Source organism: Eretmochelys imbricata, chromosome 4 (genome assembly GCF_965152235.1).
Source record: "Eretmochelys imbricata isolate rEreImb1 chromosome 4, rEreImb1.hap1, whole genome shotgun sequence".
NCBI lineage: Eukaryota > Metazoa > Chordata > Testudines > Cheloniidae > Eretmochelys > Eretmochelys imbricata.
The window spans coordinates 120,365,190-120,381,415 of NC_135575.1; the positions used below are offsets into that span (position 1 = coordinate 120,365,190).

At 40.9% G+C, this 16,226-nt stretch overlaps 1 protein-coding gene across 4 annotated transcripts in view; it reads right to left on the reverse strand.

The window, feature by feature from the left end:
* JAKMIP1 (janus kinase and microtubule interacting protein 1) overlaps nt 1–16,226 on the reverse strand; it is a 247,120-nt gene that overhangs the window by 69,320 nt on the left and 161,574 nt on the right. For all 4 annotated transcript variants that reach the window (XM_077815868.1, XM_077815866.1, XM_077815867.1 and 1 more), the window contains 3 exons: nt 12,744–12,890; nt 11,990–12,130; nt 10,069–10,128 (listed from right to left, as the gene is read on the reverse strand). In XM_077815868.1, coding sequence (XP_077671994.1) covers nt 10,069–10,128; nt 11,990–12,130; nt 12,744–12,890 — 348 coding nt within the window. The remainder of the gene's footprint in view (nt 1–10,068; nt 10,129–11,989; nt 12,131–12,743; nt 12,891–16,226) is intronic.

The window sequence follows — 16,226 nt, forward strand, 5'->3', positions numbered from 1 at the left end:
GTGCATGGGAGCCTGGTGCTTCACTCCACCTCCACCTCCAACGTCCTAACCAGTGAATGACCATCTGCTTCAGGCTCATTCATCTGGGTCACTATTCCCTTAGAAAAAAGAAAAGGAGTACTTGTGGAACCTTAGAGACTAACAAATATATTTGAACATAAGCTTTAGTGAGCTAAAGCTCACTCTACTTACAGTGCTCAGGTGGCCCCTCTCTTAAATCTTTACCCTGGACGTTCTTTTGGCTTCTCTAACTACTTCTTCCTACATCTTCCCCTGGTCCCTTTCATATAATACCTTTCCACGGAAGCCCCTCACAGGTTCTGTTCCAAGTCCTCTGGCCTGAGCACTCTCGAGAGCCTCTTATACAGCCTTTCTTTGTCCCAGTCTTTCTCAGACTGAAACAAAGCCAGCCCCTTTTGTGGCAGATACCACTTTCCAGCTTACATGCATCCAAACCTATTCACGTGGCCCTTCTCAGTAAGGTGCTCCCTCTAGTCAGGTGCTTCACTTGAGGTTTCCCCATTTCCCGTGTTCAGGGAAAGCCAGACACAGAAGGAAGAAGGTCCACATCCCCTCATAGGCTGTAGGTAATTATACTGAATGATTCTCAAAAGAGCCAGGCACAAATACTTTATTTTCCCCAAGATAAATCTTAGTAAATTTCCACCAGTGTCAGTCCTCCCTAATCAACACAGCCATCCTGATCATTACTTCTACTATTGTACACCTATGTTATCATAGTCAGCTGTGGATACAAATATCCAGGCCATCTGACAGGCAAAGCCACAAACTAATTTCCACCAGTACTGAACACTTTCTGGGTTTCCACATTCACACTGTTCTAAACAACATCTTTGCTTTTATTTTCAGTGAACAGTGCTTGAAATCTGAGTAAGCTATGAACAGATTAAAGCGTCAGATGCTGTTCTGTCGATATTGACTTTTTTTTAGCCCCCATTCTGAGACAAAATTGATTTTATCAGGCTGTTTGTGTCTGACTTGTTGAGCTTGGGTCTGGAAGGCAATTTCAAATCAATCCAGTCTGCCTACGTTTATCTCAGTTTTGCTTATTTTTCTAAACTGTTGAAATAAAAGTTTTGTGCGAGGTTCATCTTGCTTGCTTTGCTGTTAAGATGATTTCTGTTAATCTTGCTGGACTTGACTATCTAGTTATCAATTCTAAAACATTCCAGATTTCTTGTCCTTGAAACCTGGGAATTGAGACAAAAGCATAGGCTGACAGCCAGTTACTGTCCTCAGATGTATGCATAAAACACTCATTAAATTAATTTACTTCAGGACAAAGTTTTGGCTCTTAGTGAATTTCACAGGCAGCTTGTCATAGAGCTACATCAGATCTTTGAGACACGGCTGCCTTAAGTGGTAGTTGAGCTACTATGGTTCCCATTGACAGTGAGAGTTCTACTCAAGACACAACAACATAAGGAAAAACCATGGCAGATCTAATGTGTCTTTAAAAATCAGTTTAATCTAATCTGGAATGACAGACACTAAAATACATTAACTATAATTGTACGGTGGTTTCTCTGCATCACTATAGGGCAGAAAAATAAGTTTGTTTGGGTGCCTTAACTGCATTTCCAGAATTTGAGATGTTTGGATTTAGGGTTAATCCTAACTCTGAATTTCCTGAAATTATAATGCTTTTTTCTGTAATAATTACAACATCTCTGTATTACATTTTCCCTATATACTTTCAACCTTAACTCTATCAATGTTGGGTTTTTTTCTCTAGGAATTAAAGGGAGTGGAACAAAAATTATATACAAATGTAGAGCTTGACCCTGCATCCTTCAATTAAATAATTGTATACAGAACATGGAAGATACAGTCTTCTGATAGTACATAGCTTCCTTCTAGTCAACTTCACTCTTCATTACTTGAAGTCTGTCAGACAAAAGTAACCTAATCAAACACATCACAGGAGGCCTAGATTCTAAAAACTAGTCTGTGATCTAACCATAAATGATTAATTTGAAGTACATGATCTCCCACTAGCAACAGAAACGTGCAAACATTTACAAGGAAGTATTTACATTTTAAAAGCATAAATCAATGTTGCAATGCCCCTTGTAGCTGCATGCATGAAAAATAACCTACAGGTTATATGACAATATGGGCAGTTAGAACATTTGCAAACCTATTCTTGAGGACTTGAAGGCTTCAAACCCTTAGGGCCTTTGGAGGTTCATTCTTTTATTTATGGGTTTTAAGTCAAGCTGGTGAAATTTTGTTCAAATTTTTTTTAAAATAAAAAGTGGACAATTTTTCAAAACCAAAAATGTTCACCCAAACTACTTGCTTATTTTGAAATTTTCCACTTTTTCAAATGAGAAAACAAAAAACATTGATTTTCAGTTATTAATTTCCTCCAATTTTTCCCTTTTCTCTCCATTTTTCAGTGGCAAAATGGAAAAAGGAACAAAGAGCGGGAAGGGGGTAGGGGGAAGGAGACAAAGCAGGAAAAACAAAAAACATTTATATTTTTGCTTTTCCCGCACTTCAAAAAAAGCAGAAAATTTAACTATTTACCAAAAAGCACACTTACCACTTTTTGACCAGCTCTACAGTGAGCTGAATAAGCATCTTCTCTCTCTTCCTTGGTTTATCCTCTCTCATGATATCTGCCTCCTTCCACGCACCTGTTCCTTCAATCCCCAGAATTCCTTTCCACACAAGAAGCACGAAGGAGCCAGCATCTCCTCCTCTAAAATCAGGTAGAGAATTTCCTGCTCCCCAAACCTAGTTCCCAGGAGCAGGGCTCACTTCACCCTTTTGTTTAGCTGGCTTTTCTTTGCACCTCTATCTAGCGCAGCATGCCACACATCTCCCGGTGCCCCCTGGCCTGCAAACTGGCAGGACAGTCAGAATTTATCATGGAAGACCAGACTTGGCCCATTCCCTCACCAGCTACAAACCTTGCCTTCCCTTCTCCTGCCACATTATCCCATGTGGACCCCCTAGGTACCATAGATACTGGCCACTCATCCAGGTGTTTAATACTTTAGGTGCAGAAAGTGTCCTAAGGGTTAAAATGTACTAAGTATGGGCAATGGAGCTAAATGCTGTTATTTCTCCTTGAACAACTTTCCTCCTCTTTTCACTACAGTACTCTGGTATTTACAATTCGACCTCTGATTTGTGTTGATAGCGTGAAATAATATTCTGAATTGCATGTCTGTTAGTAGTTGTACCATTCTCCCTCATGAAGAGGGGATGGAGTCTGTAATCATAGCTGTTGCTTCATACTTTATGTTTCCTTCTGATATAGTTTTCAGAGTAACAGCCGTGTTAGTCTGTATTCGCAAAAAGGAGTACTTGTGGCACCTTAGAGACTAACCAGTTTATTTGAGCATAAGCTTTCATGAGCGTGAGCTGTCGTCCACGAAAGCTTATGCTCAAATAAATTGGTTAGTCTCTAAGGTGGCACAAGTACTTCTTTTCTTCCTGATATAGTTGTTATATTCCTACTAAAACAATAGAGAAACCCCACTGATTTCTGTGCTCACTTAAGGCTCTGTATGGTGGGGCACAGAAAATGAGAAAGCAGAATACTGAATAATTCCATCTTTTTCAGAACACCGACTCAGAATTGGAAGACACATTAGTCAGCAGCCATTTACAAATGTTAATCAGCAAGACAATGGAAATGCTCCCAAATACCGATTTAAACATCCATAGTTGAGGACCTTTTCTTTAGAACACACTGACTGGAGAGCAATTTTTAAAACACAAGCGGGAGGCGGGGATATTGGAATACTGTAGGTCAAGACATTTGTCTTCATTAGGTTTTCTAGTAATATTACACCTTCCCAAATCAGAGTTTATTCAGCTCTCTTTTTCCACTCTAAAACATCAGCAAGGACAAGACATAGTGGTTTATCTTATTTTGGCAAAATATATATTTTCAGGGACAATCATGTATAGCTACTGACAGTTATGGTCACAAAACAAATGGTATAGTGTATAATGGGAATGCCATTCAGGATTTTGATGTCTTTACTGGACTGGACCTTTCTAAATTGTCATCCCATTCATGGGGAAAACAAGGAGTAGACACAAAAAATTCTTTGGCAACTGTGGAAAAGTTTATTTAAAAGGTGAGACTGATAGGCTTTTGATGTGATAGGCAATGACCACTCAAATTGAAACTGATAATGTTTTTTTTTTTTAAATTATGAACTGTGAATATGTTGAATTTATGGGGAAACTTTCAAAATCAGCAGCTGGGAAAGGTCTGGCCAAGCATGCCCCATTAGGAGCTAATTTAAATAGTAAAGTAAAAACATCTTCTAGGAAGTGAATGCAATGTTAAGAAACTACATAAATGATCATCATGTTCCCATTATGCCTCAGGCATTTAGGGCAGCTTGCTGTCTGTTTCTGGCAAGTCTTTCAATGATTCTCCATCTGAGCCCCAGGTTTTTCAGCTCGGCTTCCACAACTCTTTGTCATGTTGTTTTCTGGCGGCCTCATTTTCGCTTGCCTTCAGGTGTCAATCTTATTGCTACTCTGGTGATGGAATCAGTTTCCATCCAAAGCACATGGTCAATCCATTTCCAGAGCTTCCTGGTTGGAAGCTGGTTCTCATATCCTCTTGGCTGCACTGTGTCAATGGATCTTGGTTTGAGATAGGTCTAAGCCAAAAGATACAGAGGATTTTTGTGAGGCAGGTTGTATGGAATGAAGACATTTTGGACAGGTCATACTTTCTTATTCCCCAGCATTCTGCACTATAAAGTAATGTTGAAAGTACGCAGCTCTGATAAATCTTGAGTTTGGTTTTGGCGTTGTATTTTGATGATTTCCAGACTGTAATTTAATGTTTTTTAAATTTAAAGCTCCTGAAGGTGTTCCTGGCTTTACTGATTTTGTTCCGGATGTCCTGGCTGATGGTGCTGCCCAAGTATGTGAATGTTTCTACATTGGTGAGAACATAATCCTCTATCTGTACTGGTGATAGTGAGGCAACATTAAACGTCATGATATAAGTCTAATTGCGGTTGATTTTCAGTAAAATTTGCTGGCTGAATGCATAGAGTCTGAATGCGCTGAATGTGTTGTTTTTTCTTGTATACGGTGTTGGGTATGTGCTAGGACAGCAAGATCATCTGCAAAGTCCACGTCTTTAAGGGACAGAAGGGTGTCCATTTAATGCCTCGTCATGTCTTCTGTTGTACGCTGCATTACCCAGTCGATGGCAATGCTGAAGAGGATTGCAGACATGACACACCCCTGACATACTCCTGTTTTGACTTCAAAACGGAGCTCACTGTGATCAACACTGCATGTAAAGTTGAAATAGAAGCTTTTGGTGATGTTGATTATACAGAGAGGGATTCCATATGCCTGCAGAACGTGCCATAGGCTGGTCCTGTGAATGCTATCAAAAGCCTTCTCAAAAGTCTATGAAGTTTATGTAGAGTTGTGGTTGCCATTCTAAGCATTGTTCTATTATGTTTCATAGAGTGAAGATCTGGTCTTTGGTCCACACCCTTTCCGAAAACCAGCTTGCTCTTTTCTGAAAATGCTATCAACTGCCTCTGATATATGCTGGACTATGATCTTACACAATACTTTGCTTGGCACAGATAAATGGGTGATACTACGCCAATTATTACAATCTCTGAGAGTTCAGTTCCTTTCTTTGGTATCTTCACTATAACGCCATTGGTCCACTCATCTGGTACTTTTCCCCTTTCCCAGACTGATGTAAATAGAGGTGCCAGGATAGATGCTGCTAACTCAGGATTTACCTTGGACAATTCTGCATTCAAGTTATCCTTGCCAGGAGATTTCCCATTTTTTAAGGATTTGATGGCTTGAATGATCTCTTCCCTTAGTTGGGGTGCCTGTGCTGATATCAAGATCTTCTTCTGCCTCCTGGATGTTTGCTTCCTCTTTAGGTGGCTCCCTGTTCAGCGATTCTTTGAAATGCTCTGTCCAGCGCATTTCTTGTTCTTTTTCTGTTGTTAGTAAAGGCCTTGTTTGTCCCTGATGAGAGTGTTTGTTGATGTCCGCCATTTACCACTGATAAGCCGCGTCATTTTGTAGATGGTTCCTTGTTCATCATGAGCAGCTGCATCCTCTGCTTGTGTTGCCAGATTATCAATATACTGTTCTTTGTCCACTCTCACAAGGCATTTGACCTCCTGGTGTGCCTTGCTATACTGCTCGCAGTATTTGTCCTTTAGCTTCTGGGATTTTGTATCAAACTTTTTTCTTCAGGGCTCGTCTGGTTTCTATGGCGTCCCATGTTCTGGGTATAATCCACTTCTTCCTTCTTTTCTGCCTGTAGTCTAGACAGGCTTCACTGCTCTGTTTATAAATTTCTGTTACTTTGTCCCACTTCTTGTTGATCTCCTCATCTGCATTCCTCTCCTCTTCAAGGTCTGCAAGTGCCTGAAACCTGTTCTTTAACTGCAGAATGAAGGCTTTCTGTATTTCAGGGGACTTTAGCTTGTCACTGTCATAACGTCTATGTCTCTTGTTTGGTGGACCCACACTTCTCAGTTTTAGCTTGATGGAAGCTGTCACAAGGTAGCGGTCACTGCCAACATCGGCTCCCTTCTCACTTTTACATCTGTCAGTGAGCATCGCCATTTGCCATTGATCATCATATGATCAAACTGCTTCTTACCTCTGCCATTTGGAGAACACCATGTCAGCTTATGAATTTCAAGATGTTGAAATAGGGTTCCGCCGATGACTAAGTTGTTTATATTGCAGAAATCAACAAGCCTTTCTCCGTTTTCATTTATGGTGCCACACTCATGTCTTCCCATTGCTCTGTTTGTGTTGACCTTACTGACCTTGGCATTCAGGTCTCCGATGACGATAGTTAGGTAGTGGCGTGGTATTCTCTCTAACTCTGCCTGTAATGTAAGGTGGAATTTGTCCTTTATTTCTTCATCACTGCCATTTGTCAGAGCATAGCACTGAATCAGGGTGATATTATTGTGTTTCCCTTTCAGTCTGGTCTCATAAGTCTCCTGATGACAGTCTTCCATTCAAGCAGGGAATGTTCCATTTCCTTCTTCAAAAGGATGGCAACACCCTCATGGTGTTGTCCATCATCCCTTCCAGAATATAGCAAAGGTTTTCCCAAGGCTGTTGTTAATCTTCCTGTCCTGTCCATCTGCTTTTGCCGACACCCAGGATGTGTAAGATATAGTGTCTCATCTCTGCTGTGACCTGAGCTAGCTTCCCTGTTTCATGCATTGTCTGTACGTTCCAAAAACCAAGTTTGGTTTTTGTCTTGTCCCGTGGCGGCTGGGAGAGGCGGGGGGTCTCACCTGCCGCCCGTGATGGCCAGGATCTGCAGCGGGGCTGCCGCTGTCTGGGGCAGTACCCCCGCAGCTCCCTGCCTCTGCGGATCTTTGGAAGTCACGGATTCTGGAAGTCACGTTAAAGCGCAGCCTTAACTATAAAGCAAGTGTTATTTCAGTGTACAGCAGAACCACACTAATTCCCACTTCTGCTAACCCACAAATGTGTGGCCTGTATATACACATGTGTGCGCGTTAGCAACTAGCTTTTCAGAAAAGATTTGTCAACTTGGTGTTGAGCACTTCAGTCTTCATGCCAGTGGCTTCCTTTTGGCTTTCATCACTGGCAGTCAGATGGGTCATTGATTCCTGAAGGCCATCACACACAGTAATGGTCGATTTCTCCATCACTGATTCCGTAACATATTTTGTTTTTTAGGGGACAGGTTTGTTAGCCCTGTGCCTAACCCCCAACCTGGAGGACCAGGGTGTGTGTTTTGTCTGGCCCCTCCCACACAGACCAATCTAGCACGTTTGTACCTACCAGGAGCAAAAAGACCACGCAGACACAGACTCTGGGGATCGTTAGAGCACGCCAGCTGTCATGCCACCACAAGGCATGGACATGAGAGGACATAAAAGTACATAAAATTGAGTCGTAATCACTCAATGTCCAAGTGAAACTGTCCAAAATAATAAAAAGAAAAATCTCACTGTAATCGCTGCAAAAGTCAGTCAACAACTGTGCTATGACATGGTCAGAACAAACGTAGAACAACAGAGTTTTTGTTGGAATAATGAGGGCTAAGCCACACCAAACCTCATTTGCTTTCTGAGTCAAGTTGCTCCAAATCTGATTTTGACTAGCCAGAGTAAACAGATGGCAGCACCCACAATATACTAGGCACATTCCAGATAGAGAAATAGGCATTAGAGAAGGCGCTCACAGCCAGAGAGAGGGCAGGGAAAGGGTGCCATGTATAAGAAAAGTGATCAAAGTGGTTTTATTATGTTTTGTTAATACACGCTTATAGTAATACAGGATTTTTCCAGTAATTAAAGTATTGTAGAAGCTAGCACCCCACCTCTTTCCTTCATTACTGATATTCCTAGTGTCACATAATATGGCTATCACCATCTCATTAAAAGGAAATGAAAGTAGTAAACTACTTTTAATAAAAACAAGTATTTTATAATCCCAAAGACTACAGTTTAAAACAGTGTTAGGACTCTTTATTGTACAATATTGAACACATGATCAGATACAGAAATATTAATTTTATTTTTAAAGGGCCCCACTTTTATCTCTGCCGCAGATGAACTTCCAGGGTTGTTATGCATAGCCTGAATAATACAGATCTGCTATAACCTCACCCTATATCACACTTTTGCAAGGCTTATGGATTTCTTTGAAACTATTCTCTCTGTATAAAACAAATGCAATATTATGAACACTGTTTAAAAATATTTCTAGTGAGACACAGAACCAAAAATATATCCGAAGTCGTTCTTTCAGAACCTATACACTATAAAAGTGAAAGCAATAAAAAAGCACCACCATGAGGACATAATGAGTATGCCATCAAGAACACACTATAAATAAGGCTAAGATTTTGTCATGGATATTTTTAGTAAAAGTCACAGACAGGTCACGGGCAATAATGAAAAATTCATGCAAGCCCATGACCTGTCCCTGACTTTTACAAAAACTATCCATGACAAAATGGGAAGCCAGGGCATCTGCCAGTGGGCTGGGAGTCCAGAGACCCCCACCACCCGTGGGGGCTCAGAGCTCCAGGAACCCCCTTGCCACCCGCAGCGGCTGGGAGTGGTGGGGGGTCTCACCTGCCGCCCGTGGTGGCCAGGATCTGCAGGAGGGCTGCCGCTGTCTGAGGCAGTACCCCCGCAGCTCCCTGCCTCTGCGGGTCTTTGAAAGTCATGGATTCTGTGACTTCCGTGACTAAAGCGCAGCCTTAATTATAAAGCAAGTGTTATTTCAATGTACAGCAGAACCACACTAATTCCCACTTCTGCTAACCCACAAATGCGTGGCATGTATATACACACGCACGCGTGCGTTAGCAACTAGCTTTTCAGGGAAGATTTTATAGTAGATTTCATTACTTAAAATATATATAAAAAACTTAAAAATATATATTACTACGATACAACTACCATTAGACTTTGAATGTATACACTAAAACAAAATCTACCATTGTCTAAATAAATGAATACACGTTTTGTTCTTTCATTTTTGCATTCCATATTGCACTCCAGTTCAAATTAGCTATGCTCCATTTTACTACTTATACATCAAATACTGTTCAAGTTAAATTTCTAAAGATATAGAGGGCTAAATTTTCAAATGTGACTAATAATTTGGGGCATCCAACTTGTGATACCTTCAAAGGGCCTGATTTTCAGGAAGTGCTAAGCACCAGCCCGCAGAAAAATCAGATCCCTTTTAAAGCTGCATGAAGTCACATTTGAAAATTCAGGCCATGGTGGCTACAAACTATTTAGATTTTCTTTTAAGGGTGTGTGTGAGTGTGAGTGTGAGTGTGTGTGTGTGAGAGAGAGAGAGAGAGAGAGAGAGAGAGAGAGAGAGAACTTTGGCTAGGAATATGGACTTAGGGAGTGTTAATTATCGTTAGTTAGAAATAATGGGTAAAAACATTCAATGGAGTTTTACCATTGACTTAAATGGAGCCCATATTTCACCCAAAAAGTTTGTATGACATTTGCAAGATACAAAATAGCTGGTACACCAGACTCTCACCTTTGGAGGTTTCAAACTTTTCCTTTTTGGTTTTTTAGGGCGTAACAAGCGTTCTCTTTCCTAGAGTAAAAGAGATGATTTTACTTCTTTAACACGTATTTAGATTACACGTGACAAAAGGAAACATCATCAAATGTTTTCTTAAAGCATGAGGCAAAGTTACAAACAGCATAAATACTTCTTGAAATATTTAAACAAGAACATTGCCTTGAATGTTTTTTCCTTGAAGCTCAAGAACATTCAGCAATGTACTCCACAGGTTTATCTTGAAATTGGCAGGAAAAGGTTTGTAAAATACGGGGGCACAGATTTCTGACTGTTCTTTTTTCTCTGAATATTCTCGAAATATAGCAACACCCATCGACAGGCAAGAATGTGCCCTGCCCTTCTCAGCCTGACGATCAATAGCAAAGACTAGCTCAGTTTTATTAGTCCTAAATCAGTCGGTCACATACATTCTGACACAGAACCATGTATATGAAGATATTTTTTGTTTGCGGCTGCTTTTAAAAAATAAATAAATAAATAAAAAAGGGAACACACGATGTAGGTTACTCAGCCTCCCAAGGGCAGGGGTGCTAAGAAGGTAAGGCACTGACTGTTCACGCTTACAGGACTCAGCTCTGAATACAAATTAGGAAGCTCAAGCACAAGTTTGTTGGTGTCTGATCCCAGTTACCTTGTGCCTTTCTTTTAGCATCCGCTTTGAAGAAGATTGTAACAAATCTATGTTGTAAAATAAGAAGGTCACAAATATGCCTAGGACTTTTAGATCTTGCGATCATTCAGCCAAAGAATACTGACTTAACCTTCAGAGGGGGTAGCAGGAGAAGGTAACAGTCGGTAGAAAGAGACAAGAAGAGAGAGGGAAGGAAAAGATAACGTGTATGTCCTCCCTCCGAACTTTTTTTTAATCCTCTTTTATTCTGCTAACTCCCCCCTCCCTTTACCCTAATTCTATTATCCTTTCCAGCTTTACTCTGACCTACCAATTTCTGTGTCCTTCCCTGCAATTCTTCCAGTTTTAAAAGGATTACAGTGATTTTAGGTTTCTAACTCTAATTGCTGCTAGAGCAGCTGTCTCTCATCTACCGATATTGAACTACAGCCCGCTGGAATACTCAAGTCAGGGCTTCTTTTTAGTAATTCAATCCAGAAAGTGGAAGAATAGTAAACTACCAATGCTTGTTTTGAAATGGTGAAGTAATCCATAATCCATCTCTGCCAGCACACTGCTCCAGAGGAGAAAATTTGGGAATGTGCACAGTAATTCAGAATAATGATGGTAACTTAAATGGCACCTTCAAAGAATTTTACAAACTTTTATGGGAACCCCTTCATCTTCACCTAAATGCGCCAGCTTCTGCGGTGAAATGCAGCAGGTGTTTCATGTTGCACAGCAACACAACAGTTTAGAGTCGGAAGTGAAAAATACATCTGATGGAATTTTCGGTGCAGTTACCCACATCAGAATCTGGCCAAGACACAAGATGTTACCTGGCGTCCTGTCCTGCATACAGTATTGTAGTGTATTGTATTGTACTTTGACCATGAGAGGTCAAGATCTCCGTTTCATGTCTTACTTCCCCAATACTTCTAATGATGCAATGAAGAGCGCCACTTGCCGATTCTTCAACATCATTTTCTGCAGTACCTTACAAATCAACTTTTCAGGTATTCACCAGGCAAATCTGAGTTATGAGATCACCACTTGGTATGGCTGCAATAAGACCACTGATGCGCTACGGAAACTCAAATTTACTACAAAGGGAATAAACAAAGTGCTGAAGAACTATTTTTCATGTCACTACACTGCCAGTTTTAACTGTACTCAATCCAAATTAACTTGAATATTGCTCTCAGATGATAGGTTTGAATGTAGGTTTATGCATGTATGTGTACTGAACATGTTTAGTATTACCACTGTGAGATCATCAATAACATGCTGCTGCTCTATGACTTGCAGTCTCAGGAATTCCATTTCTTGTTCCTCTCGTGTGCTACTGAGATCATTCAAGGAAGTGTGTCTCTTCAAAGTTGGCTGTGTGGATAACTTTTCTTTCTGCAAAAATCAAGTTTATTATTAACACAACCAATTCTTAAATGTCTTTCTGCAGCATTAGGTAAAACCCTCACCTCTGATACACTGATGTGATGCTCCAGCACAACTAAAACACAATATTTCCACCAAGCAAATATTTACACTTTAAACACATACAGAGTATATTCTGCATCTCACTTGGACATCTAAAACTAGGATGGAGAAAGCACTGGTGAATATACTCTAGAGAACAATCCTGAAAAGGGTCTTTACCATCTCTAGTTTATACAAGTCAAATTCAGCTCTGACATATACATCCATGCAAAATCCCATGGTATGCCAAGGTGAATTTTAGCCCTTTATTTTATACCCTTTACACATTAAAGCCACAATGATCCTTATTCTTAATAATTTTGTTTAATAAATGACAAAGCAAATAAAAATAAACACTCTGATTTTAGAATACTATCCACCACTAGCATATTGTATTTGACATTGACACTTTCACATGGCTTAGCTTCTGACACACCAGTATTTATCTGAGTAAGAGCCACACATTTGTTTTCAATTCTAAGCTACTAAGAGCAGCTGCTCTTACAAAGTAACCTCTGATACGTATGAGACAGTTACTTACCATTTCTGCATTTTCCCTTGTGAGATTTTTAATTTTTTCTTCCATCCTCTGGATACACTGTAACATGTCCTCATTCTTTTTGGTCATCCTCTTGTTTTTCTCTACAAGGGGCTTCAGCTGACCTTCTGTCTCCCGAGAACGTTTCAGCTGCAAAGGGGGAGGAACCCCAAAATGTCAGTTAATCATAATCTGGGCTACAGTGACCTGAAAGGAGGAGAAACACTTGACTTTTCACTCCCCCTTTATTTCTCATTAATTTCATTCATTCATTCATAAAGAATATTTTTCTGCTTACACACCACAGCTGAACTATACTGTATGCATCTAAAAACATATAGCCTTAGCTTGTTACCAAAGTGAAACTAACATGGCAGTCAATGCAGGTTTGAGTAAAAAAAAAATATATATCAATGGCAAGGATGCAGCACTCACTATTTAACACAATTGAAAATGCCCTCATTGCTAAGGCTGGTCTTTGCCATTATACATCATATTTTGTTCTTGGGAAGCACACAGATTTCACATGGTTTATAAAAGTGCTCTCTTGATAAACCGTAAATCTTATTATGCATGTGCTTCCAGTGAGTTATTAGCCCTTTTCCTAGAGAACAAAATATGATAGTTACCTTTCACCCATTTAAATATTCTTTATTAGAAATATACCACGCTCCCTTATTTTAAGGAAATTATACCTAATGTGTAATTAGCACAACCAGGGAGTCAGCCAGAGGGCACAGATTCAATCTCAGGGTTCTGCTGACATTTTCAGCTGCTCAGTTTTGTTCCCCTGGTTTTATGATGTCAGACAATCATCTCAAGTAAATTACTGGCCTTTCCCCAAGTTGTGGTATTCAGTATTTTACTATTTTTATCTCCATAATCCTTGGACTATTCTGTTTCCCTACTTTTATCATCAAAAAGACTTTAATATGCAGTAGGCTTTAACTGCAACTTCAGGAAGATAACATTTTTCTTAAAGATTTGTTTCTTTGTTTCATCTTGGGAAGGATATACATTTTTCTTATAAGAATTCAAGTACAGCAGTTTACAAAGTGCCTCCTCATATAGCAAAGCCTGATTTACCTTTTTTAAAGACATACTGGTGATGCCTTTACTCCAGGCATCCAGAAGAGTGTTTGAGTCATGCATGCCCCACATCCTACTTTAATTTAATAGGCCCCAAAGATTTCAGTCTGCAGTATTTTAGCATTTCTTAAGGGTGTGAAGGAAGGTAAATAGCACATGCAGGGAATGATCCAAGTACTAAATAACCTTTTCCTCCCAATAGCACACCAGATAAAAGAAGCAAAGTATTATTGAAAGAAAAAAAGTAAAGAAGAGCTAGAGCAAAACAATAAGATAGTCAAGAGCACAAAGGATATTCAGTATCCAAGAGTAATACTAGGACAATTACTTACAGCAAAACACCACCTTACCCAGGTCAGCCACACCTGCCCTTATGCTAATACAAATGAACCATTAAGGATCATGCAATATGATCCTAAAAAGTACTACAAGGATGCTAGAACAATTTGTATAGTGGGGGTGCTGAGAGCCATTGAACCAAACTGTGAACCTGTAAATAATGGAAAGCACTTCAAGCCAGGGGGTCTGGCAGCACCCCCAGTACTCCTAGTTCCAGCACCTATGAAAGAATATAGGAAATTATTTGAAGGGAAAAGCTATAGGAGAAGGGCATGATATTTCTCTCACTTACTCCAGTTTTTATACTAGGGTAGTACCATTAATAGCATTAGTCCTGATTTGCACCAAGGCCAAAGTGTCTAGTTTCCTTAAGCAGCCTACTGATTATCCCAATTGAAGAAGCAGAAGATAAGGAATGCATCAGAGCTCTGCTCCAATATAGATTCTTTTAGAGTATGTATGATAAGAAATGGCTATTTACTGTAACTGTGGTTCTTCTAGAAGGAGGTGTGCACGTGTCCAGTGTGCCAGAGCAAGAGACTTTTGCCTGTCAGTACCAGTAGAAGGGCAGTGCTCGCACCTCATGGCTGTGGGCCCTCCTCTGGCTATATGAGGCACTGCCCCCATCCCCCCTCAGTTCCTTTGCACTGAAGTCCACGAGAGTAGACTCCGATACAGAGGGGACAGTGAGTGCGTCATGGAATACACGTCTGCATCACATCTTAAAGAACCACAGTTACAGTAAGTAACCATTTCTTCTTCTTTGAGTAGATACAGAGGTGTTTCCACTTAGGTGATTCACAAGCAGTATCCCAATCCAGGGGCTCGGAGTCTACTGGAACAGGGATTGCAGGACTGCCCTTACAAGGCCTGGGTCCACATCTCTCTGTAGCCACCCTTCAGTAACCAGTCGTCAAGATATGAGAAGATGTGGATTCTTTTCCTCCTGAGATACGCCAAGACCACCACCATGTATTTGGAGAAGACTGGGGAGGGGGGCAGAAGAGAGAACAAATGGGAGAACCGTGAACTGAAAGTGGCATTCTACCACACAACGAAGAAACTTCCTGTGACTCAGCAGAATTGCCACATGAAAGTAGGCACCTGAAGTTCCAGAGCAGTGAACCAGTCATTCTGAGACAGTGCTGGGAGGATAGCCAAAAGAGTGATCATGCGGAATCTCAGGTACTTGATGAATTTGTTGAGGCCATGAAGGTCAAGAATGGGTTTCATCCTGCCCTTGGATTTTGGTATCAGGAAGTACTGGGAGAAGAAGCTGGGGCCCCAGTGTTCCTACAGGAGTTCCTCCACCACTTCCAATGTTAGCACAGAGCTGACCTGTTCGACGAGCAGTGTCTTGTGAGAGGGGTCCCTGAAGAGAGATGTGGTGGATAGGTGGGAAGGGGTGCGGAGAGGAACTGGACTGGACTGCTAGGCTCCAGCTGTCGGAAGTAATCAAATCCCAAGCATTGTAAAAACAGGCCAGCCTGTTCCCAAAGGGATGGGGGGATAAAGAGGATGGAGTAACGACTGGACCAGTGCTCCGGACTAAGGAATCAAAATGGGTGCTTAGCAGTCCTGAGCCCGACTGCTTTCTCTTGTGGGATTTATCCCTTTTTGTAGAGTAGTCTCACTGTTTCAGAGGGAAAGGTTGAGCAAAAGGAACGCTGCAGGCAGTATTGCTGCTGTGCCCCATCATGGCATCTTTGCACAGAAGGCATGTACACTCCTAAGGCCTCAAGGTAGCTGTGGAATCCTTAAAGAAATGCAAAGTATCATAAGTCTTGTCCAAGAACAAGACCCGGTTGTCAAAGGGCAAGTCTTCAATGGCTTGTGGGACGTCCAAAGTGAGCCCACAGATTTGAAACCAGGAAGCCCTCCTCATAGTTACCACTAGGGCCATCACCCTGGTCTGGGTGTCCGCAAAGTCAAGGGTGGACTTCAGGATCATTTTCCTGCAAAGCAGCCTTCCACAACGAATGCCTGAAATTCCTCATCCTAGACGTCAGGATAGGCAACTGGTCCTCAGATTTAGACATGGCTGACCAACTGAGGAAA